The following is a 25,048-nucleotide window of genomic DNA, read 5'->3' as shown; positions in this document are numbered from 1 at the left end:
GAGATGGTTTCTCAGCGGGTGTGTTGCTAAGTGGGGAGAACTTGTTAGAAACGTGAACAGGTGGGTGGTGAACCAAGTGCTGCTTAGGGCTATGGTTCCTTCAGACAGTCACCCAGCCTCCCTGGTTTCTGCTAACAGGAGCTACCTCTGGTCGGTCCGCACCGGCTACTGGGGGCTAACTACAGCAGTTAATGGATGAGTTCCCATGGTGTGGAACTGCGTTTCCAATTCACTAAGCCTCACCTCCAATGCTACAAATAAACTACATTTATTACATGTACCATTATCACTAAAGGAGGCAGAAGAATAGCTAAACATCTGACACACCGAACAAGAGAGAGCAGCAGAGTGAGAGGGAGAGAGAGAAGCCATTGCTAGCTGCTAAGCTAAAGAACGGTAGCTAGCAAAAATGAATAGCGTTTAAACTGTGGGATTAGCGAGAAAGTTGTTAAAAGAAGGAGAGAGCTATGAGTGCTTGAGCAGAACTAGTGTACTTTGAAATTTATAGCAGATAGGTAGTCACTATAATGAAGAATCGAACAAAATTAACTGATGAGCTAGAGCAGCAGAAATACACTCCCAGTAAAACACAAACACCAGTGACCGGAAATGACACAATACACTTACCGCAGCACGTCAGAGCACCTCAGCACCTCAGTGTCTTCTAACATTATACTCTTTCATCACTGCAACAGATTCCTTGCAAATTCTTTCTTGACATTTTGTGAGTTTATTTTGTTTATTTATTATACTAAAAAAGCTGAGAGCTTGTGTAATATAGCGAACTCATCGCTCGTACACGTCTCCCAGCTGGAACTACCTGAGCTATACCATCGGACTATCGCCTCTCGAGGCACAAGTGGTATTACAACACAGGATGGGCTGGGGCTAGCTGGTTAGCATGCTAATTTCAGTAGATATCTCTGCACAACACAATACATAGACATCTTTGACGTGACATCAGAACTGTTACTTCATTCTGTTTACAAGGTTGGTTCATTTTTTTGAATGTTTTAAACTAACATTCTGGCCAGATCTTACATATTGCCCCTTTAATCCATCATTGGTAGTTGTTCAATATGTGTTTTGTCGAGGTCAGAAAAAACCTCTCTCAGAGTTGGTTGATGAGAAGGGATCCACACGAGACCTACAATTGTCTTTTAACTAGTATTTATATCCTCACAATTATTACAAACAATCTAACAATACAGACAAATACAGACAAATACAGATATATCTGGAGACACAGCACAGAGACCTCTCCAGGCGATCTCCCCGCTATGTCTGAAGCAGCAAAAGTCAAGTCTGCTTTATTGTCAATTCTTCCACACGTACATTACATACATACATCCATCCATCCATCCATCCATCCATTTTCTTCCGCTTATCCGGGGCCGGGTCGCGGGGGCAGCAGTCTAAGCAGGGACTCCCAGACTTCCTTCGCTCCAGACACTTCCTCCAGCTCCTCCGGGGGGATCCCGAGGCGTTCCCAGGCCAGCCGAGAGACATAGTCCCTCCAGCGTGTCCTGGGTCTTCCCGGGCCGCCGCCCGGTGGGACATGCCCAGAACACCTCCCGAGGCGTCCAGGAGGCATCCGGATCAGATGCCCTAGCCACCTCAGCTGGCTCCTCTCGACGTGGAGGAGCAGCGGCTCTACTCCGAGCTCCCCGTGTGACTGAGCTCCTCACCCTATCTCTAAGGAGCGCCCAGCCACTCGGCGGAGGAAGCCCATTTCGGCCGCTTGTATCCGCGATCTTGTCCTTTCGGTCACTACCCAGAGCTCATGACCATAGGTGAGGGCAGGAGCGTAGATTGACCGATAAATCGAGAGCTTTGTCTTTCGACTCAGCTCCTTCTTCACCACAACGGTCCGATACAGCGCCCGCATCACTGCAGGCGCTGTACCGATCCGCCTGTCAATCTCACGCTCCATCCGTCCCTCACTCGTGAACAAGACCCCGAGATACTTGAACTCCTCCACTTGAGGCAAGGACTCCCCACCTACCCGAAGAGAGCAAACCACCTTTTTCCGGTCAAGAACCATGGCCTCAGATTTGGAAGAGCTGATTCTCATCCCAGCTGCTTCACACTCGGCTGCAAACCGTCCCAGTGCATGCTGCAGGTCCTGGTTTGAAGAAGCCATCAGAACGACATCATCTGCAAACAGCAGAGATGAGATCCTGTGGTTCCCAAACCGGACACCCTCCGGCCCCTGACTGCACCTAGAAATTCTGTCCATATAAATTATGAACAGAACCGGTGACAAAGGGCAGCCCTGGCGGAGTCCAACATGCACCGGGAACAGGTCTGACTTACTGCCGGCAATGCGAACACAGCTCCTGCTCCGGTTATACAGGGACCGGACAGCCCTTAGCAAAGGGCCCCGGACCCCATACTCCCAGAGCACTCCCCACAAAGCGCCCGGGGCACACGGTCGAATGCCTTCTCCAGATCCACAAAGCACATGTGGACTGGTTGGGCAAACTCCCATGAACCCTCGAGCACCCGATGGAGAGTATAGAGCTGGTCCAGTGTTCCACGACCGGGACGAAAACCACTCTGCTCCTCCTGAATCCGAGGTTCGACTATCGGACGAATTCTCCTCTCCAGTACCCTGGAGTAGACCTTACCGGGAGGCTGAGAAGTGTGATCCTCTGTGATTGGAACACACCCTCCGGTCCCCTTCTTATACAGAGGGACCACCACCCCGGTCTGCCAGTCCAGAGGCACTGTCCCAGACCGCCACGCGATGTTGCAGAGACGTGTCAGCCAAGACAGTCCCACAACATCCAGAGACTTAAGATACTCAGGACGGATCTCATCCACCCCTGAAGCCTTGCCACCAAGGAGCTTGCCAACAACCTCAGTGACTTCGGCCAGGGTGATGGATGAGTCCGCCTCCGGGTCCCCAGCCTCCGCTTCCTCTTCGGAAGACGTGACAGCGGGATTGAGGAGACCTCAAAGTATTCCTTCCACCGTCCGACAACATCCCCAGTCGAGGTCAACAGCTCTCCACCCGCACCGTACACGGTGTTGGTGAAGCACTGCTTCCCCCTCCTGAGCCGTCGGACGGTTTGCCAGAATTTCTTTGAGGCCGACCGATAGTCCTCCTCCATGGCCTCTCGAACCTCTCCCAATCCTGAGTTTTTGCCTCTGTGACCGCACGGGCTGCAGCACGCTTAGCCTGCCGGTACCTGTCAGCTGCCTCGGGAGTCCCACGAGCCAACAAGGCCCGATAGGACTCCTTCTTCAGCCTGACGGCATCCCTTACTTCCGGCGTCCACCACCGGGTTCGGGATTGCCGCGCGACAGGCACCAGAAACCTTGCGACCACAGCTACGAGCCGCGCGCGACAATGGAGGTGGAAAACATGGTCCACTCGGACTCAATGTCCCCAGCCTCCCGGGATCTGGGAGAAGCTCTCCCGGAGGTGTGAGTTGTAGACCCTGCTGACAGCGGGCTCCGCCAGACGTTCCCCAGCAGACCCTCACGATACGCTTGGGCCTGCCAAGTCTGTCCGGCTTCCTCCCCTGCCAGCGGATCCAACTCACCACCAGGTGGTGATCGGTTGACAGCTCCGCCCCTCTCTTCACCCGAGTGTCCAAGACACGCGGCGGAGGTCAGATGATACGACAACAAAGTCGATCATCGACCTCCGCCTAGGGTGTCCTGGTGCCACGTGCACTGATGGACACCCTTGTGCTTGAACATGGTGTTAGTTATGGACAAACTGCAACTAGCACAGAAGTCCAACAACTGAACACCACTTGGGTTCAGATCAGGGGCCATTCCTTCCGATTACCCCTCTCCAGGTGGCACTGTTGTTGCCCACGTGGGCGTTGAAGTCCCCAGTAGAACAACGGAGTCCCCGGGCGGTGCACTGTCTAGTACCCCTCCCAGGGACCCCAAGAAGGCCTGGTACTCTGCACTGCCGTTCGGCCCATAGGCCGCCACAACAGTGAGAGACCTGTCCCCACCCGAGGCGGAGGGACGCGACCCTCTCGTTCACCGGGTAAACTCCAACACGTGACGGCTGAGCTGTGGGGCTATGAGCAGGCCCACACCAGCCCGCCGCCTCTCCCGCGCAGGCAACGCCAGAGAAATGGAGCGTCCAGCCCCTCTCGAGAGACGGGTTCCAGAGCCCAGGCTGTGCGTGGAGGCGGGCCGACTATATCTAGCCGGTAACGCTCAACCTCCCGCACAAGCTCAGGCTCCTTCCCCCCCAGCGAAGTGACATTCCATGTCCCTAGAGCCAGTTTCTGTGTCCGGAGATCTGGTCGCCGAAGCTCCTGCCTTCGACTGCCGCCCAAATCTCTCTGCACCGGCCCCTTACGGATCCTCCTGCGGGTGGTGGGTCCACGGGAGGACGGCCCCACGTCGCTCCTTCGGGCTGTGCCCGGCCACCAGGCGCTCGCCGTCGAGCACCCACCCCAGGCCTGGCTCCAGGGTGGGGCCCCGGTAGCACCAATCCGGGCGACGTAACTGGCCTTGGTTGACAATTCAACATACATACAGAGAATCGAAATTGCGTTACTCTCAGACCCCCGGTGCATACAGATAACACTAACAGTAGAGCCCAAAATCTAGATCAAATATAAAATATAAGCTAAAACTATACAATAAGGGAATACAAAAGTGACTGGTGCATGGCATTGTATGTCAGTGGAAGGTCCTGAGGATGTGGGATCTGGAGGGGGGGGGGGGTTCATAGTTCAGTGGTGCCTGGGGCAGAAGAGGGACGGAGGGCAATTTTGGGAGCGAGTTCAGCTTCCTGACAGCCTGATGGATGAAGCTGTCCTTCAGTCTGTTGGTCCTGGCCTGGAGACACCGCAGTCTCCTCCCTGATGGCAGCAGACTGAAGAAGCTGTGTGACGGGTGTGTGGGATCACCTGCAATGCAGAGGGCTTTGCGAGTGAGACGGGTTCCATAAATGTCCTGGAGGGAGGGGAGAGAGACACCAATGATCTTCTCAGCTGCTCTCACTGTGCGTTGCAGAGTCTTCCGGCAGGACGCGTTGCAGGCGCCATACCACACAGTGATGCAGCTAGTCAGAATGCTCTCGATGGTGCCTCTGTAGAAGGTGTACATGATGGGGGGTGGGGCTCTCCTCAGTTTGCGGAGGAAGTAGAGACGCTGCTGTGATTTCTTGGCCAGTGCTGCAGTGTTGTCGGTCCAGGAGAGGTCCTCTGTGATGTGCACACCCAGGAACTTGGTGCTGCTCACTCTCTCCACAGTCGCACCGTTGATGGTCAGAGGAACATGCTGAGTGTGCACTCTCCTGAAGTCGACAACAATCTCCTTCGTCTTCTCCACGTTCAGAGAGAGACTGTTGTCACTGCACCACCCGGCCAGGCGGCTCACCTCGCTCCTGTAGTTTGTCTCATCTCTGTTGCTAATGAGACCCACCACAGTCGTGTCATCCATAAAACTTAATGAAGAGGTTGGAGTTGAGTGACGGTGTGCAGTCGTGTGTCAGCAGAGTGAAAAGGAGGGGGCTCAGCACACATCCTTGGGGGGCCCCAGTGTTCAGTGTGATGATGCTGGATGTGTTGCTGCCGACACGTACTGCCTGAGGTCTTCCAGTCAGAAAGTCCAACAGCCAGATGCACAGCGAGGTGTTGAGCCCCAGCTTGACCAGTTTGTGAATGAGCTGTTGAGGGATGATTGTGTTGAATGCTGAACTGAAGTCTATGAACAGCATTCTGACGTATGAGTCCTTTTTCTCTAGATGTGTGAGTGCTGAGTGGAGGGTAGTTGAGATGGCATCATCGGTCGACCGGTTGGACCGATATGCAAACTGGAATGGGTCCAGGGAGGGGGAGGGCAGACTTGATGTGGTGCATGACTAGCCGTTCGAAGCACTTCATGAGGATGGGAGTAAGTGCAACAGGACGGTAGTCATTGAAGCAGAATGGAGATGGCTTCTTCGGGACTGGAATGATGGTGGTAGCTTTGAAGCATGTGGGAACAACAGCCTGACTAAGTGAGATGTTGAAAATGTCTGAAGACATCAGTGAGTTCTGCTGCACAGTCTCTCAGTACACGCCCAGGAATGTTGTCAGGACCCGGAGCTTTGCGTGCATTGATCCTGCTGAAGGATCTCCTCACGCTGTCCGGGGTCAGCATCATCACCTGGTCACTGGGAGGAGGTGGAGTCTTCTGTGCAGTGGAGCTGTTTTGTGCCTCAAAGCGAGCGAAGAAGGCGTTCAGCTCGTTTAGCAGAGAGATGTTGCTGTCACAAGTCCGCTGTGGGGGTTTGTAGTCCGTAATGGTCTGTATCCCCTGCCACAGGCTCAGAGTGTCTCTGCTGTCACTGAAACGATGGGCTATCCTCTTGGAGTACTGTCTCTTAGCCTCTCTGATGCCGCGGGATGGGTTGGCCCTGGCTGTTCTCAGGCCCCCCTCATCTCCAGCTCTGAAGGCAGCATTCCGCGTCTCCAGAAGTCTGTAGACCTCCCCTGTCATCCACGGCTTCTGGTTGGCCCGGACAGTGATGGTTTTTGTGACTGTTACATCCTCAATACACTTGGTGATGTAGGAAGTGACAGTCTCAGAGTACTCCTGGAGGTCAGTGGTGTTATTGTAGGTGGCAGCCTGCTTAAACATATTCCAGTCAGTTGTACCAAAGCAGTCTTGAAGAGCGTCAGACGACCCTTCTGGCCACACTTGAATCTGTTTCCGAACTGGTTTGGCGACTTTAACGAGCGGTCTGTATGCAGGCATTAGCATGACAGTGATGTGGTCTGAGGCACCAAGGTGGGGGAGGGGGAGGGCTTTGTAAGCTCCTCTCTGTGTGGTGTAAACAAAGTCTAGAATGTTATTACCTCTTGTTGGAAAGTTAATGTGTTGGTGTATTTTTGGAAACACACTCTTTAGGTCAGCATGGTTGAAATCCCCAGCTATGATGAGAAAAGCATCGGGGTGTGCTGTCTGCTGCTCACTGATGTGCTGGTACAGTTCATTTAGTGCATCGTTCCTGCTGCTGTTGTAGTTGTTGTTGTTCGGGGGAATGTAAACCGAAACGAGCAGTACGGCTGTATGTTCCCTCGGCAAATAGAACGGCCGGCACTTAATGATCATGAACTCCACCAGGGGTGAGCAGTGTTTGCAGATCACAACAGCATCGCGGCACCACGCGTCATTATTGTAAACACAAAGCCTGCCGCCGCGGGTTTTTCCTCCCGCGACGAGAGCTCTGTCTGCTCGATAGCACGTCAGCTGGTCGAGCTGAATGGCGCAGTCCGGAACGCTGTCGCTGAGCCATGTTTCCGTGAATACAAAAACACAACAGTCTCTTACAGTCCTTTGAGTAGAACGTAGTAATCGGATGTAGTCCAGTTTATTGTCCAAAGAGCGTATACAATACAATACAAAAGTAGTTGGTTATATGTCCTGAGCTCCTCCTGGTACACAATGCTATGTAAATGCCTAAGTTCACACTTCGCATTCCTCTTGATCTTCACAGGCCGCTGCATTCCATTCTCAGGTGTGATCAGAGCGGCTGGTCAGTAAGGAAATGCGAGTCACCCCCATGCATTGATCAAGCAACCCATCTCAACAGGGTGCCGGCTCCGGCCTGCCAACACATGTGCATACATTTCTTCCCACTCTTTGTCAACCCAAATCACCTCTGTATGTCACCATGGGATTATCATATCCACTGTACCTTCCCTCACTTTCTCGTATCTAACTGTTAATTAGATTGCAGTCTATGGTGCAGAACAGCTGCTGACCTGAGATGTTACATTAGTTAGACTTGTACAGAGGCAAACATCTTACATACAGGGTGTACGTAGCACAAGCTATCAATCCTAATAACACAGCCCAAGTTTTCATATTTGACAGTTTCCTCTAGTGTTCACACTAAGAAGTGCAATGACAGGGTTTGCTAGTAGTTAGAGAGAGATAAACAATACCTTCTGCCACTTTTTAATTGATGGATGGTGACCTTTGATTAACCCCCCCCCCCGGATGTCTCTCCCACCCCCCGGATTTGCGTCACACAGGAAGTGCGTCACATCAGAAGTGCGTCATGCCGGAAGTGCGTGGCCTTATGCGTGGTGAGCAGGAGCAAATGGGAGTAAAGTAGGCGTGGGAATGAAAAACCCTGTAAATTAAATAATATGATTAAATAATTCAATCATTTAAGTGAAATCAATACTATCAAAAGTATAAAAATTGACAAATTTACCATCTGTAAAATCTAATCTTTCAGGAGCAAAAGACACGTCCTTCTGTTGTCTGTCCGGTGCAGAGTGAGGTGTGAATGAATTGGAAAGATGTGGGAGGGTAGGCAGAGTTTGCGTGAACCAAAGGGAGGGTTAGCCAATGGGAAAATAGGTTAGGAGGAGCTTGAGGCGAAAAAATAAAATAAAAGCAGAATATTTCTGGTCTGAACCATCAAACAAGATGAAACAGTTGAAGACGATCAGCCAGACGCCTGTGACGCATTATCAAAATGTGACACTAGGGGGCGCACCCAAGAAACAGGTGTTGTATTTGGCTCGGATCCAGACACCTCCCCCCAGCACGCTTCAGGAGGAATGGGATTTAGAAAATGGAGGTGTGTGGGGATATGCGTTCAATTATGAAGTCAACGAACTTTGTTTTTACCAGCTGGAGAAAGGAGAAACGTTTGGTCCCCTCACTCCAAAAGCAACGCTTACATCAGTGGACTGGTCTGTGCTGAATCTGGTGGTGTCAAACAACCTCAGAGCAAATGAAGGAAAGGAACCTGCGACAAAAGACAAAGACAAACAGACTCAAGCGTTTGTGCGGGTTAAACAGGAATTTCCACCGGTGCTCGCCCAGAAAAAAAATGTAACATGCAGCATTTGGGAGACGAAAAAGCTCGGGTTCTGGCAGATGGTTCTACCGCACAAGCCGTCAGGTGGTCGAAGGAGATGAACACTCGGACCAATTTGTCTTGGAATATTTCAATACCGAATGCGGTTTTGCATGGTATCATGATCCTAGCTGGTGGCGCAAGCAGCGTGAGGAGGGTGGGAATGCGACGACCCCTTCACCACCTCGCCGTCAGTCTACCCCGCGGAGTCCCACGGATGAGATCCCAGAGGAGAACCCTGCAACAGCGTCGCAGGAGTTTGATACAGCTCCTGCAGAAGCAGCACCACCGCGTGTTGGGAGCCCTACCCTTGATACGACACCCCCACCTTCACCGCCGGGGACCCCTGACTGGATTCTGCCTCCTCCATCACCATCTCCCTCCCCTGACTGGCCCTCTTCTTCTTCGGTATCCTCAACTCCAAGCGCCTCACCACCCCCCTCTCCCAAGGAAGAGGACAAACCTGACGGGGTGCTCTCTGACCTATTTCTGAACACGGTGAGAGCCGTGGTGGTTCGCCTGTTGAGCAAGGTTCTGACCGTGTACAGATCTGAAATCTGTAACGGCTGTCAAATTGATCACCCGAGCCAGCTACAGCACGAATGTCTGTTTGAGATGCCAGATTATTTCTTCCATCAGCACTATAACGAGTTGACGAAGCAGCTTTGGATGGATCGTTTCATCAAAGCCATTCAACGGGCGCTTCAGGCATGCCATATCCACGTGTCTGCATACAGAGTCCACGGCGCTTCCGAGGCCTTTCTTCATAACCTCAAAAAGACAAGACGTATCGGAGAGAAATTGGAGAAGATGTACGACGCTCTGATCGCTCAAGACGAGAAAAAGATTGAACTGATGAACAATGTGGCGGACTTTTGGAAGGGAATTGAGTAATTAAAAAAAAAGGGTAACTTTTGCAGAAAATTTCAAAATTATGTAGAGGAACGTGTAATCGTTAACCAGTTAATCATTGTTTTAGATCAGGTGATTAAAAACAGTCACCCATGTTGCGGATGACAATGTTTTTTTACTTTAGAGACGAAGTCGCAAGACTAGAAAAGATTTTGGATGTTGTTTGAAATGTTGAAAATTGGGAACAGTTAGTAAGTGACACATTGCTAACGGTAAACAAATGCTCTGTATCTGATACCTTTTTGTAAAATTATAAAAGAGATGACTAAAGATTCTTGCATGAAAATGTCTCATCTGTTTACTCTTTACACTTTATTTGTAGACGTTATGAGTTACTGTATACAAAACAACATGTATCTGAATACCTGGAATAAATTGAGAACATTACACAATATGTACCATATGTATGGAATCAACGTGTTGAAGTTGTACTTTGAGAAATGCTATGTGTGTTTATAGTAAAAAAAAAAAAAAACGATTTAAAGAAGCTTGTGTCTCATTGTTTTCAAAAAACCCTAGAGAGGGCAACCAGAAACATGACTGAAAAATGTGTCATGAAAAAAGTGTATTATAAGCCCTCATATCCTGGTAGTTTTGGGGGAGTGGAACGACCACGCAGAGCCGTGCAGGATGAAATGGGGGGAAAAAGTAAACGTAGAACGGGTCAAAGATTTTTTTTTTAGCGGAACAGGACTCGTATACTCTGCATAAACCGGCCAGGATACATTTTGTCAGAAATAGTGTTTGTACCACGACCTCTAAATCAGTTCCAGGCAGACCTTTGTGATATGCAGGCCTTAACTGAACACAATGATGGGTACAATTATTTACTCACGGTCATCGATTGTATTTTCAAAACTGGCTTATGCCGGAGCTTTGAAGACAGAAACAGGGGCTGAGGTCTCTAAGGCCTCCGACTCTATTTTAAAAGAAAGTCGGATCCCTGAAAAGTTACAAACGGACGCGGGCAAAGAGTTCTTTAACAAAAGCTTTGAGGGGTTGACAAAGAAACAAGGAATTAATCATTTTGCAACTTCCAGTGAACTGAAAGCGTCTGTTATTGAAAGATTTAACTGCACGTTGAAAACACGAATGTGGAGGTATTTTACAGCTACAAACAGCCGTAGGTACGTGGACGTCTTACAGGAATTGCTTGACAGCTACAATAACAGTTATCATAAAAGTATAAAAATGACGCCTATGCAGGTGATGTAAGAAAACGTCTCTCGAGTGTTTGAAAACCTGTACGGAACATTTCCCATACGCGACAAAAACAAATTAAAGATGAATTTTTAGGAGGGAGATTTGGTGAGAATATCCAAACATAAAAACATATCAGTTATACCGACGAATTGTCCACAGTAACCGAATGTATACCTCGCCAACCCCGTGTACAAACTAAAAGATTATGACGGAGAACCTATCCAAGGTTCGTTTTACGAAGCAGAGTTGCAAAAAGTCAAGGTTGGTAAAGACAAAGCGTTTCAAATTGAAGAAATTCTAGACGAGCGTGTTGTCAGGGGTAAAAAACAAATGCTGGTGCGTTGGAAAAACTGGCCTGAGAAATTCAGCAGCTGGGTCAAGGCAAGCGACGTGAAAAATGTACAACATGGACCAAATCACAGGAGAAGGGTTCTACGTTGTCCTACCCTCCAACGCCAGTCGCAATGTATTTAAAAATAACACGAGCTCCAGCTACCACGTCGATTTAGCGCAGCATATTGATTTAGAAGGCACGTGGGAGGTAGCTCTGACAGAGATTTCATACCCCCACACCTGGTTTAACATTTCTAGGGAGGATGCTTATTTTGAATGGAGGAATAAACCAAAAGATGATGATGATGCTTCAAAGAGCGAGGTGTTCACCCGTCAGGGTTTTAGGGCAGGTTATTATCACGATCTGGAACAGTTCAAGACAGAGCTGAACGCCTTTCTTAGAAAAATTAACTCTGATATTTATTTAAGGTTTAGCTCCATTCAAAAGAGATTTGAATTTCAGGCAGGAGATCAATATCATTTACGATTTTACCCCCCTCTGGCTTACATCATGGGGGTTAACCCGGGAGAATGGGTTATTTTCAATGAAAGGATGGCTCCATATCCGGCTGATATAAAGGGAGGATTTTACCATATGTATTGTTTATAGTGATGTGGTACGACATCAGCTGGTTGGTGACGCTTACGCTCCGCTCTTGAGAAGGAACGTACGGGGACGTCATCACGCAGTATTTTAATCCACCCTGCTACCTATCGGTGGTCAAGCAGCACATCGAAAACATCCACATTGAGATAAAGACGGATCAAAATAAACCTATAAATTTTACCTTTGGGAAGACTATCGTGAAACTCCATTTTAGAGCTTCCAAAAAAAATCCTGACAAAAACAAGATGATGCATCAGAGACACGATCCTCACCGTTTTGTGAGTTATTATGAGAATCAAGTAGGAGGTGCTCTCCTCGGTTTTTACGGGGCTCCTGTTATGTACGGGAGAGGAATCGGTTCGATTTTTTTTCTAAAATATTTGGTTTTGTATCGCCGTTGATGAAAAAAGGATTTGCCATTGCTAAGCCTCATCTTAAATCAGCCGCAAAAAACATTGCCTCGGAGGTGATAAGCCACGCGGTTAGTAGAATAGGGGGTCGACAACGGGGCTCAAGAAGGATCCAGCGGTATGATGGTTTTAGCCAGACGACTGAGGAAGAGACCTCCCCGGCAGCGAGTAAAAGTGCATAGGTCAAAAAAGAGAAAATCTGTAGGGAGAAGTAAGTCCAAAGGAAAGCACGCTGTTGCGAGCTCCGGAGATATATTTTAGAAAACAAATATGGCGCTTTTACATCACAAATCGGCCAAATGCACTATGGGTGAGCTGGATTTATTTTCAGCACCTATGACGCAACTGTCTATCGATGAAAAGCTCCACACAGAAGTCCTGCCTTTGGCATCCATTATCGACGGAGGTCCTATTGAATTTTTTTTATCCCCGGAGATGGGGAAAAATACAAGGATCTGAATGATACTTTGATTCATCTTCGTGTGAAAATTACCAACGCTGACGGCTCAAACCTAGCCGCCGACGCTGCAGTGGGCCTCATCAATTATCCTCTGAACACAATTTTTAACCAATGTGACGTTATTCTGGGGGATAGGTTAATTTCACAATCCAGCGCAACTCACCCTTACAGAGCGATGATAGAGACCCTCCTCAACTATTCAGACGATACGCTAAAAAGTCAGTTCACTGCAGGGCTATTTTACAAAGACCCGGCCGGTGCTATGGACTCTATAGTATCAAATAACGGGCCAAATAGGGGATTAAATCAGAGAGCCCGGTTTACCTCAGAATCTAAAGAACTTCACCTACTAGGTCCTCTTCAGGCAGACATATTTTTCTGCGAGAGGCTTCTCTTGAACTCTGTGGATTTGAGAATTAAGCTGACCAGAGCTAATGACGCCTTCTGTCTCATGGGCAACGCCGCCAGCACTTTCCGTTTAAAAATACTGGGGGCCTCGTTGTTTATCAAGAAAGTCACCGTTTACCCCGCCGTGCGTTTAGGCCACGCATCAGCTTTAATGAGGGGCAATGCTCTTTACCCATTATCACGCGTGAACGTAAAAACCTACTCCATCCCAGAGAATTCCAGAATATGTAACCAGGAAAATCTCTTCCTGGGGACGATGCCTAAATATCTAGTGATAGCCATGGTGAAGCATGAAGCCTTCACAGGAACAAGAGATCTGTCACCCTTCAATTTTATTCACAACGTTGAATACATGGCTCTGTGTCAGGATGGGAGACAGGTGCCCGCCAAAGCTTTCCAACCTCAATTTAATCAGGGGTTATCTGTCAGAGTTTTATAATATGTTTACCGCTACGGGGAGACACTTGAAAGATTTACCTCTAAGCATTGACCGGGAGGAATTTCAGCAGGGCTACTCTTTGTTTGTTTATAATCTCAACGCCTGCGAAGATGCTGATGCATTGTCGTGCGTTTCCAATGGAAGTTTAAGACTGGAAATGAGATTCAGAGAACCGCTGCCCCATACTACCACTCATCGTTTATGCTTGTTACGAGTCTATTTTGGAGATTAATTCCAAACGACAGGTGCTTGTGGACTATTACTGAGACAATATGAACAATCACCAATTGGACGGATTACTACGTCATTTACTAGGAGATGCTTTTTGCGGAGTGTGGGCCGCTGATCAGTTACCTTTACTGCGTCAGTCCTTTAGATTTCCAGCCTTTTTTATAGTCAACACACACCCTGCACACGAACCAGGAGAGCACTAGTTGGCCCTCACTCTCGAGGAAGGCAAAAAAGGCAGCTTTTTTTATTCTTTTGGATTCTCCCCGGATTTTTCACATTATCCTAAAAGCATCTTGCAATTTTTAGAAAACCGTTGCGAATCTATTTTACACCACAACCGTCAGCTTCAACACGTTCTGTCTACGGTGTGCGGTCAGCATTGTGTTTATTATTTATGCCACAGAGCCTGCAGTTTATCTTTTGAAAATGTGCTGTCTTTGTATCAAGATGATGTGATGAAGAATGATGTTATGGTATCAAAGTTTGTGAAAAAATATCAAAGTTGTATGAGGTTGCAAAGAGCCTGATCTTTTCACCACACAGTCTGTTCTTTACAAATGTTTAAAGATTGTTACAACTTTATATAAATAAAGATGGATCTGGAGACTGTTAAATTCGTTTGAATCATTTTTTATTCAAATAAAGCCAGCTAGGTGATAAAGGTATATGTTTCTTTCGTTTTCCTGATCTTAACTGCGGAGGTGATGTTTCGTCCCAAAGCGGTCCTCCCTTCTGAAGTTTATGATATTGCTCGCGAGCACGGGGGTTACTCATCAAGGATGAAGGGATGTTGAGCTCCCGTAGAATATTTAGAAACCCCATCCATCCCTTGGGTTCTCTGGATTTTTTTATGCGTGACGGAGAGATTTTTAATCAGGTCTAGCAGGTGTGAGCCTTTCACAATCTCTCCTTTATGGACAAACTCTCCTGAAGGAGCCCATCCGCTCTTGGTTAATTTCTTCATAATGTACTCTGCACTATTACAGTAGCGAACAGGTAGGTTTTGCAGCACCTCGCTAGCAGTTTCATCCAGCGTTACTTGCTTGTCTTCTCGCTGATTTTCTTGTTCCCCCGATTCTTGGGTTAGAGTCAAAGTGATACGACGGTCATCTTTCTCATCTTGTTTGAGTAATGTTAGGTATCTTTGCAGCAGAGCGTTGTATTTTTAAATTTTATCATGAGCGTTCAAACCCTTTTCATTTAACACATCCCTCATTTTTACATCCAAATCATTTTCGGCCATTCGTCTCATCGTTTCCCCGGCGCCGGGAGCAGAAGCTACCGACTGACTCAGACGGTTTAACTGTTGCGGCGAAATCAAAAACATCTTTTGACTCATGATTTATCTTCTAATAAGCCCTCCCAGCAACTCTCCAAATATTGGCACCACCGCTGACAGTAAAGGCAAAAGAAAACCTCCAGACTGTTTTCTCAGAGCCTGGTGTTTGGTTTTTTTTTTATTGGCCAGCAACTTGATAATTTTCTTTTGTTTTCTGAGTTTTTTATATTGAGCCGATGTCAGGGGAATGTTTCCTTTTTAAGAGGTTTAAGGAGAGCTCGCACAGAGACTGCAGAAAGTCAGATGAACAATGGTTGAGAATGTCTTTACGTTTCTGAGGCGTGGCGTGACATAAAGCGCATAGTAAAGGCGCATTTCTTTTTAAGCGCGCCGACATACTGGATCGGGACTTGGATTTAGGTAGATAGACGGGTGATCCCCACTGATGGGGGAGTATTTCCGTCCTTAGTCTGTATTGTTCTGGGCAGCCGGGGGTGAGATCGATGATTAAATACCCGTGAGGATCTTTGGTAGCATCTTCAAAACTTTCTAATAAAAAGGCTTTTCGTCCGGGAAACATTTGTTGAGCCAATATATTCAACTGTAATCTGTCTTGAGGGTTTTTAAACAGTACCAGATAATTACTGTTTAAACTGATGGTGCGGCTGTGCTTACCTTGATGGAAAAGATTTTGAGTCAGCATCATGACGGACATGTTCTTGTGATGTCTGTATTGTGTAAAAATTTTGACTACATCGGGATGGTCAGAGGCCTGAAAAATGACGTCGTCCAAAATAATCAAATGATTTTGGTCAGAGGGAAACAGTTTTTCATCATCAAAAGAAGGAGGCAGGCCTTCAACAAATGTAATCTTTTTATTCTTCTTTTGCAGTTCAGCATACAACGGTTGAAACGATGTAAAAATCCATACAATGTTATCAGGCAGTATATCCATCACATGATTACAGTTTTCCAAAACAGACTTTACAAAATAAGTCTTGCCACAGCCACTCGGTCCTGTAACCAGACAAGAAAAAGGCACTTTCAGTCTGGGGTCAAAATCAATTTCTTCGGTTGAAAACATTTTCTCCTCAATAACCAAAAGGCAGTGTATGTCCTAGACTCAGCAGCCGTCTTTTATCATATACAACTCTGAACTTTTTTTGGAATGACGTGTTTTTTAGAAGGAAGCCTTTCTTATCTCGCACAATATTGTGTTGAGGGATTTCAAGGACTCCCCTCTCATCAGAGTTTTGCACATAATCCTGAACCAGGTCTTTGACGCTATTGACAATTTCATAGCATTGGTGCGTCTGCGTAATGCCTTTTATGCGTAAAACAACCTTGTTGTTTTGAGTTTGGTAAGCATAACTTTTTGGACCTGCCGCCACAAATTCTTTGATGCTATCTCCCCCTAACTCATCCGTCAAATCTCCCAGGTAATTTCCCAGCTTGAGCAGCGTCTCTCCCTCTTTTGTGACATAGATGAGGTTGTCTGTGTCGCAGTAAAGGACTCTGTCTTGCAACTGTTCCAAATACCTGTACAAAGTCAGACGTCCGTAGGCTGTGGTGAAAGCGGCTATAAAAACGTTATCTACCTTGTTTGGTGGTGGGATACAGCGGTCTCCGTAAGACCACTGAACCAAAGCCACTTTGTCACTGACGAAGGAGAAGTAGTTGACTTTATATTTTTCAGAAAACATGAGGTTAAAGAATTCTTCCGGGTCTGTGACTAGTTTGGTTTGTGTTTGGTTGCTTCTCTGCGCGAACTTACCCCAAAAGGAGTTCAGACATAATTTAGACACTTGTCTTTTAGCAGGGTTTGGTCTGATTTTATCTGCCTCCAGCAAAATCCCTTGGTTTGCATGACAGTCGCTGATGTACTTTTCTCTGCTTTCCTGATCTACAGCGTCGGACGGGTAACCCGAAGCTTCCTGTTTACCTTTCAGAAAAGTGTGCATATAGTCAACAAAAATAGAATCACTGCGTCTATCAAAGTGCCATACCTCAGTTATTTCAGCTATCCGATAGGGCGCTGACAGGTGTCTGGGTCACTCCTGAATTTAACAAGGCTTTGGAGATGGGCTGTCATCATCGCTATGCTGACACGGACCCTCCTGCAAAATGAGCTCGGCACATGCTTGGCAAAGGGTAAACACAAGCTTACCCCCCGTCGTTCTATGAGGCAGGACTGGAAAGTACAACTCTCTCGGCGCATAGACCCATGCCCTGATTAGCCCAAAGTAGCTTTGAGGTTCTTGGAAATCTTTATAGATTATTTCAGGGTATCCGAGAGGATAGGGGAAGTTGGTGTTACAGTAAGGATAGAGAGATGTCACTTCTACATAAGAGATTGTCTGTCTCGTTCAACGCAGCGGTGTGTCTCAACTTTATAGCAGAGGTATGCCCTCCGTACAAAGCTTCGTGGGGTGACAACGGCTGTGGAGCCTTATATTGTTTGAGAAACTCCTTCAGCCCGTGATGAGATTTTTTCAACATCGTCCACGTATGCTAGGGATGCCGCGGGTGTGTGACAACCACTCTAACCACTGGATACCGGCGTTTGAAAATGTTTTGAACTGACGCCTGTAGTCGTCCGGAGAGGGGATTGCTAATGTTTTAGGTGGTAGAAAGTTTGTCAGAAACACCTTCATGCATGCCGACGCAATGGCCGCAGAAGGGGTCAACGATGGTTTCAGAGATATACTGTTTTCTGAACAGCATGCAACCCTCAGCGAGAATGTCTACATCATTTTGACAATAGAGGCGAGCCTCTTTCATGACGTTGAATGTGCCGTGCCGCACCGTCGCATACCAACTGTAAAAGTCTGTTAGTTGCTCCGTTGTCATGGTCTCAATACCGTAAGCCTGAGGGGGAGGGTACTCTCCTGTATAACTCAAATGGGCCTCTGAGCTGAAACCATGAGGAAAGTACCCCTTTACTTTATCACTGAAACCGAGCGCTTTCGGGAAATTAGCTAAACGCATGATTAAAAAGGATAGAGAGTCGATGTATCTTTGTTTGTAATCGATATCGGTGATACAAATTACTTTTGATCCTTGCATAAACAAAGAGGGCTTTAATCCCTGTTCGACCATGGCTTTGATAAGGAGATAGCTGTCAAAACCGCGGGCATTGTGTGCTATAAACACTGTATTTTTGTACAAAGGTCTTCTGAAATGCAGTAGAAACTCTTTGGCACAATCTGTACCCTGAGAGCTCCATGTTTTACCATCTAAGGTTCGTGTACACACTAAAAACGGAACGTGAACGCCGTTCTCGTCAACGTAGGTTTCAAAATCATAAAACACCACTTTTTCATTGTGTTTTGTTTCAGAGGGTATCGTTTGGATGTAGCACTGATGAACCTCAGTCTCAGAGTTAGAGTTCAATTTCTCGTCGCAAATTTTTTGTAGAAGGCCCAAGCGCTGGCATATGTTTGACTTCTCGATCTCTCTGTAGGTTCTTTGTGTTTGGCCAAACAGAAAGGTGAGCGACACGTTCTGTTGCATTGGTCACACACAACAGGTTGACATGGCCTCTGTGTACAACTGGGGTCAAAGCATAAGGTGCAACAAGCTTCGCAAGTATGGCCTAACACGGTGTTAAAACCTGTAAAGCAGTGTTCACAAACATAAGGCGAACCTAGAAAGGCTTTCAGAGGGTTTTACTCCGTCTTGGGCTATCTGTCAAGAATTTGAGGAGAACCCTGTCTTCCTCGGTTCTGTAAAACACTACAATTGTACAGTCCAACGCGGTTTCAAATTTAGGGATGTCGCTAAAGGTTACAGCGGTGTGCTCATCTAACCCTACTTCATTTTGAAGCTGTCTACCGCGTTCGAGGGCTTCTCTATCGCTGATATCAGGATCTAACAGATGAGCCAGACAGATGGCAAAACATAGTTGATTCTCTCTGTTGTGGACAATGTACAGAAAACGTCTTTTTAAAAAAAATGATTTCACTGTCTAGCATTTTCCCAATAACTCGTTTCCCCCCACCCCTAGGGTTCTGGATCACTTCTACGACAAGTTCTAGCTGACCATCGGCCATAACGGCTCAGTTAGACTGCACAACACGGAGTAAGAGCCTTTCAAAGTCGGCTAGGCTGGGGAGCTCGTCATTAGATAAGACGACAGACGTTACTATGGAGATTTTGCCTGCGCAGCTCTAACTGTACCGCGTCTCGAGGAGTCACGTATGCTAATGCTTGTTGTAGCAACGCATCAGCTTGCTGTAAGGCTGTGTTGTAATAAATGCTGTAATCCACTATTCCATCTGCGTTAAGAGGGGGTGGAAAGTTTAACAACTGTCTGATTTGATAATTTGCAAATCGGCTTCGCCGCACAATGCGTGGTTGTGGGGAAATACGAGCACCTCCTTGATGCACAGGAGGACTGGGTATGCGGAGATCGATGTAGTTTGGAGGTGTATGAGGGTCTGATAAAGTGGGACTTTGTTCGAGCTGGACATTATTTATTCTGATTGTTTCGTCTAGTGATGATTCATTCTCTAACTGTTCAAGGTTAGCGAGAGCTTGATTTAAAGCAAGGAGAGGATCTACAGGCTGTTCGGAGCTGTTAGATGTAGCGGCTGTGTCGTTTTCATTCAAATCATTTTCAGTTAAATTGTTTTGAAAACCCAACTCATTCTGGAGATTTTGTGCTAAACTCTCTAACAAATCAATAGCTACTAGTGTGTGTTGATCCATGACCTCATACAAATCAAACGCTTTTAAAACCTTAAATCAACATCATTGCAATTTATACAGATGATAAAAATCAGTCTCAAACAGTTTACAAATTGTCATTTTGTACACCTAACTTCTGAAAGGTGAGCCAAAAGGCTCTAGACATCAGCTCCAATTGCTGGCGTGTAGTTCTGCAGCACTGAGGACACCTGGATGGTCTGGACCTGGGTCTATTTGCTGGAGACAAAAAAGAAAAAGAGAAATAAAAAAGAAAACATTAACTTCATAAACGGGCAGATTTCATAAACACAGCAACCCCTTAAGGTATGTAAACAAACAGCCAGACCGTGTGTGTGTGTGTGTGTGTGAGTGAGAGTCACAACTTGTTGTGAAGACAAGAGTAAGGACAGCTGTTTTTGCTTTGAGAGAGACTGATGAGAATAACAAATCCAAAAACCACCAAGATAGTGCTATAACTCAACCAACGCCATTAATAGCTTGTAACAACAGACAGTCAAATATACCTTATGAGACTCAGCTTTGTAGAAAATTACGTTTCAAGGCCTATTTAATTTCACACATACAAAACCTTCCGTGTATGCTTATGATGTAACATGAGAGAAAAGGAACGTACATTGTGTTCCCTTCTGGGTAATTATTACATTTATACGCCGTGATTGAATCGTCTCACAATGTACTGTAAAAAAATTTAAAAAGCAAATAGACTTACAGCATGCCGATGGAAATCCTTCGCTGGAAGCCCCGCAGGATCTCAGGTGTGGATTCTCAGAACTGGTTCTCCTGTTGTTGCGACCCGATGAGAATCCTGGATCTCTGTCCACTGGTTGAGGCCTAGACCTCTCCGCGGCCATCAGCGGTTGATTAGCGGTTGAGATAGACTCCCGGTGAAATGGCAGTTGTTCTTCAAAATTTTGATGCGGTATCACATCCCCTGGACCTCTTCTGGTTAACCGGGCAGCCTCTAGAGAATGTATAATGTTTTGACCGTCTGAGGCATGCCCTGTTGTGTCATCCAGATCCAAATCGCCCCACAGATCTAGCATGAGAAACAAGTTTTTGATAAATATTCTGCGTAAGTTTTAGGTAAAAAAACTGGTAAAAAAAAATGTAGCAACTCACCGGGTAATACCACGTCCTCTGAAAGCACAGATGAGGAGTCAGTATCAGATGAGGTCTCGGATGTTGAGGTATCAGTTGATGACTCTGAAAGATATAATTTATAATCACGGTAGGAAATAAGTGTTTTAGATATTTCAGTATTAAAAATACATAATGTAGACCTGTACTTACCAGACTCCTCTGCTTGAAGGTTCAGCCCTCTGTTTAGAGTCACTGCAAAGAATGAAAAAGTCCCTATGTTTCTGCCTAAAGGTTTAAATGCATAAAATTTAGCTATAAAGATATAGGTAATTTACCGGATGCTTGAGCCATTCTCCGTTGTCAGATTCAGAAGTCCTATTCTCTGCGTCGTCTTTAACTAGTATTTATATCCCCTAATACAGATATATCTGGAGACACAGCACAGAGACCTCTCCACACACTGTCCCTGCGATTTCTGAAGCAGTTGCTTGACCTGAGCTCCTCCTGGTACACAATACTATGTAAATGCCTAAGTTCACACTTCCTCCATTCTTCTTGATCTTCACAGGCCACTGCATTCCATTCTCGGGTGTTATCAGAGCAGCTGGTCAGTAAGAACATGCGAGTCACCCCCCATGCAATGATCAACCAGTCCATATCAACAGGGTGCCGGCTCCGGCCTGCCAACACATGTGCATACATTTCCCCCACACTTTCTCTTATCTAACTAAGTTACCCCTAATTAGCTGCAGTCAATGGCGCAGAACAGCTGCTGGCCTGAGATGCTGCGTGAGTTAGACCTGTACAGAGACAAACATTGTACATACAGGGTGTATGCAGCACAAGCTATTAATAATAATAACACAGCCCAAGTTTTCATATCCACATTCACTAGGTACCCCTATCTTTATAAGGTCCTGTGTGTGAAAACAATGCAATGATCAAGCAACCCATATCAACAGGGTGTCGGCTCCAGCCTGCCAACACATAACCTCTTGATCTTCTCTGGTTCCTGTGTGTGTGTGTGTGTGTGTGTTTGATGGAGATTAGCCTCTGAGATTTAACATTTATTTTACTTTCTTGTCATTTCAAATGTTTATTATCCAGACCTCCAACACGGAGCTTCACACAGAAACTTACAAATGTCAAAGTACATTTGACATCAGGCTCAGTGTTAAAGACACTAATTGTAATTTCCTATTATGATATTGTGAAACTTTAAAGTATAATCTTTTTTAAATATGCTTTAAGACCATAAAAGAGACATTTCTTGATCTGTCTTCATACAAAGGGCCTTCAGAAAGAGCATGAAACATTGATTTTTTTTTTTAGGGACACAGGATGTATAGATGACTGAGAATTGCCTTAGGCAGCTGTATGGTTTTATTTACTCTGTGTGGAGATTCACACGCCGATTTCAAACTGTCTTTAGGGTGATGGTATTACAGAGGAAAATCTGACGCCCTCATTCCTTGATCTTCACACAATCTGCACAGGAGTTGCAAGAGATGCTGCATGTAGACATTCATCAACGGATATCTGGACATTTATTCAGCTTCAAATTTTAATCATTTATTTTTTAGTTCACATTTTCACAAAATTATTGCCTCACCCAAGCTCCTCCTAACCTATTTTCCCCTCCCTTTGGTTCACGCAAACTCCGCCTACCCTCCCACAGCTTTCCAATTCATTCACACCTCACTCTGCACCGGACAGACAACAGAAGGACGTGTCTTTTGCTCCTGAAAGATTAGGGGTTACAGATGGTAAATTTGTCAATTATTTTTATACTTTTGATACTATTGATTTCACTTAAATGATTGAATTATTTAATCATATTATTTAATTTACAGGGTTTTTCATTCCCACGCCTACTTTACTCCCATTCGCTCCTGCTCACCACGCATGCTTCACGCTCATTGGCTCCTGCTCACCACGCCTGCTTCACGCTCATTGGTCCACGCATAACGCCACGCACTTCCGGGGGGCGAGACATCCAGGAGGGGGGTTAATCAAAGGTCACCATCAATCATTTGTCAATTAAAGTGACAGAAGATATTGTTTATCTCTCTCTCACAGGATAAATGTCACGGAATAACAGGCAGGGGACACAGAGTGTGTGGAGAGTGGAGTGGTTTTATACTGGGTGTGATTGGGGCTGATTGAGGGCAGGTGTGGGTGATTACGGGCTGGTGAGGACAGGCTGTGACAATTAAGTCTAAAAATACACACAGGTTGTAGTTTTTCACATTACACTCTGACATTAGCAGGAAAATAAGTGAAACAAATATGCTCACTGAAAAACTAAGCACGATGTCCTGAAGTTATCGTTCACATTGTGCCATAAAAAAAATAATCACAAAATAACATTGGTTAAACAAGGCTTAAAGTGAAGGGATTTGACCTGCAATTTGCTCATGCTCCCAAAGTCAAGGTGAAGCCACTAACCAGCTGTAGGGGTGGGTATAGTTAGGATTGTATAATTATTATTACTATTAGTATTTTTTTAATATTACAGTTTTCCTCAAATGCTAAAACACATTTCACAAACGTTTCCTCCATGTTCCCCAATGTCTAAACACAACACCCTTTTCTAAAGCTACCTTCTCACTTCAAAACTCTAACTTTCACACCAAAAGAGCAGCTTGAAGCTTTCAAAAATGTAAACACTATACACATCATTACACACTACAGCAAAACAATTGAAAACACAATGCTCAATTTGTGAGAAGGTTCTTTGTTTCATAACTGCCAATGCATATTTTTAGAAACTTTACAGTAATGGATGTTCTTTGATCTCTGCAGAAGATTAGGCATTTAGATTTGTGAGTTTCATATGAAGAGTATAAATCTATAGTAAATTCTGCATGTACACTACTGTAACACAACTCAATGCAAAAACAGAATCTATTGCACACAACAGTACTCTTGAAAACATGATCAGGGTGTGAAGTTTTTTTATTTACTTTATTCACACCACAATCACTGTGCGGCATCATGTTGCTGAGCTGCATTGGGCCACATCACCTCATCCACATCGCAGGCTATATTGTCTCTTGCCAGGCACCGCAGGAAAAACGCCCTGGAATGGCAAATCCATCCTTGGAAGGCCTCCACTGGGATGTCAACACAGGCGAGCTCCATTGCCCTTAGGATTTTCTCTCTAGTGTATGGTTGTCTATCATAAACCTTCCATCTCCACGATGAGAAGAACTCCTCTATAGGGTTCAGGAAAGGGGAGTAGGGTGGCAGACAGACGTTTAAAAAGTGGTTCCTGTTGGTGGTGAACCACTCTCTGATTTGGTTTGTTTTGTGGAAGCGTACATTGTCCCAAATGATCACATAAATGTGATGTGCGGGCCCAGGATGGTGGTGTTGGCGGTCCTGGAGGATGTCTTTTAGCTCCCCTAGGAAGGTGAGGAGACGTTGGGTGTTGTAAGACCCAAGGACAGCATGCCGGCAGACAAGCCCCTCCAAACCCATGGCCGCACAAAGAGTAATATTACCCCCCCGTTGGCCAGGAACCTCAGTGATGGCTCTTTGGCCAATGATGTTACGGCCTCTTTGCCTTCGTTTCTGCAGGTTGAAGCCAGCCTCATCCAGGAAGAGGTACTCATGAGGTCTGGCCATCGCATCCAACTGTAATATCCTCTGTGAAAATGTGAAAGTGCACAGGTGTTCAGAACAACAGTCAATCAGGTAGCACAGTATTGTCCAGAAGTAATGTAGGCCACTGAGCAACACAGTATGTCCACTAACTGTACTGTGAACATGGATGTATACTTACTTGCACATACTCGTAACGTAGGTCTTTGTGTCACGCAGAATTGCGCTCAAAGGGAACCCTATAGACCTGTTTCATCCGCATCTTTTGGCGCCGGAGAACTCGGTCTATTGTGTCCAAGCTGACATCATCAGTGCTCTCAAAGTTGACATTATCGGCAATGACTTTGTCTCTAATCTCCCGGAGTCTGATGAGGTTGTTCTCACGAACCATATCCACAATGAGGGTTTCTTGTGCCGCTGTAAATATGGCCCTCCCACCTCTAAAGAAAGAAACATGTGTTGTCAATTGACATGTTTTACAATACATTAACAACTGATTTGAAACCAATAGACTACTTTCACAGG

The 25,048-nt window shown here is 46.1% G+C and overlaps 1 protein-coding gene across 1 annotated transcript; it reads right to left on the bottom strand.

Annotated features, from left to right (window-relative positions):
* Positions 1-23,435: 23,435 nt before the first annotated feature.
* On the bottom strand, positions 23,436-24,797 carry LOC122861623. Its single transcript, XM_044166307.1, has 2 exons — positions 24,705-24,797; positions 23,436-24,568 (listed from the first exon to the last, which is right to left on the bottom strand). Exon 2 carries the CDS (start codon positions 24,545-24,547, stop codon positions 23,900-23,902), a length of 648 nt encoding a protein of 215 aa, XP_044022242.1. The 5' UTR covers positions 24,548-24,568; positions 24,705-24,797; the 3' UTR covers positions 23,436-23,899.
* Between the last annotated feature and the right edge of the window lie 251 nt (positions 24,798-25,048).

Source organism: Siniperca chuatsi, linkage group LG15, assembly GCF_020085105.1.
Source record: "Siniperca chuatsi isolate FFG_IHB_CAS linkage group LG15, ASM2008510v1, whole genome shotgun sequence".
NCBI lineage: Eukaryota > Metazoa > Chordata > Actinopteri > Centrarchiformes > Sinipercidae > Siniperca > Siniperca chuatsi.
Note: the sequence above shows the minus strand (reverse complement) of the source record. Positions and strands in the feature narration are given on the sequence as shown.

Coding starts and splice junctions, on each gene's coding strand:
- LOC122861623 (XM_044166307.1), bottom strand. CDS start 24,547: ATGGCCAGACCTCATGAGTACCTCTTCCTGGATGAGGCTGGCTTCAAC.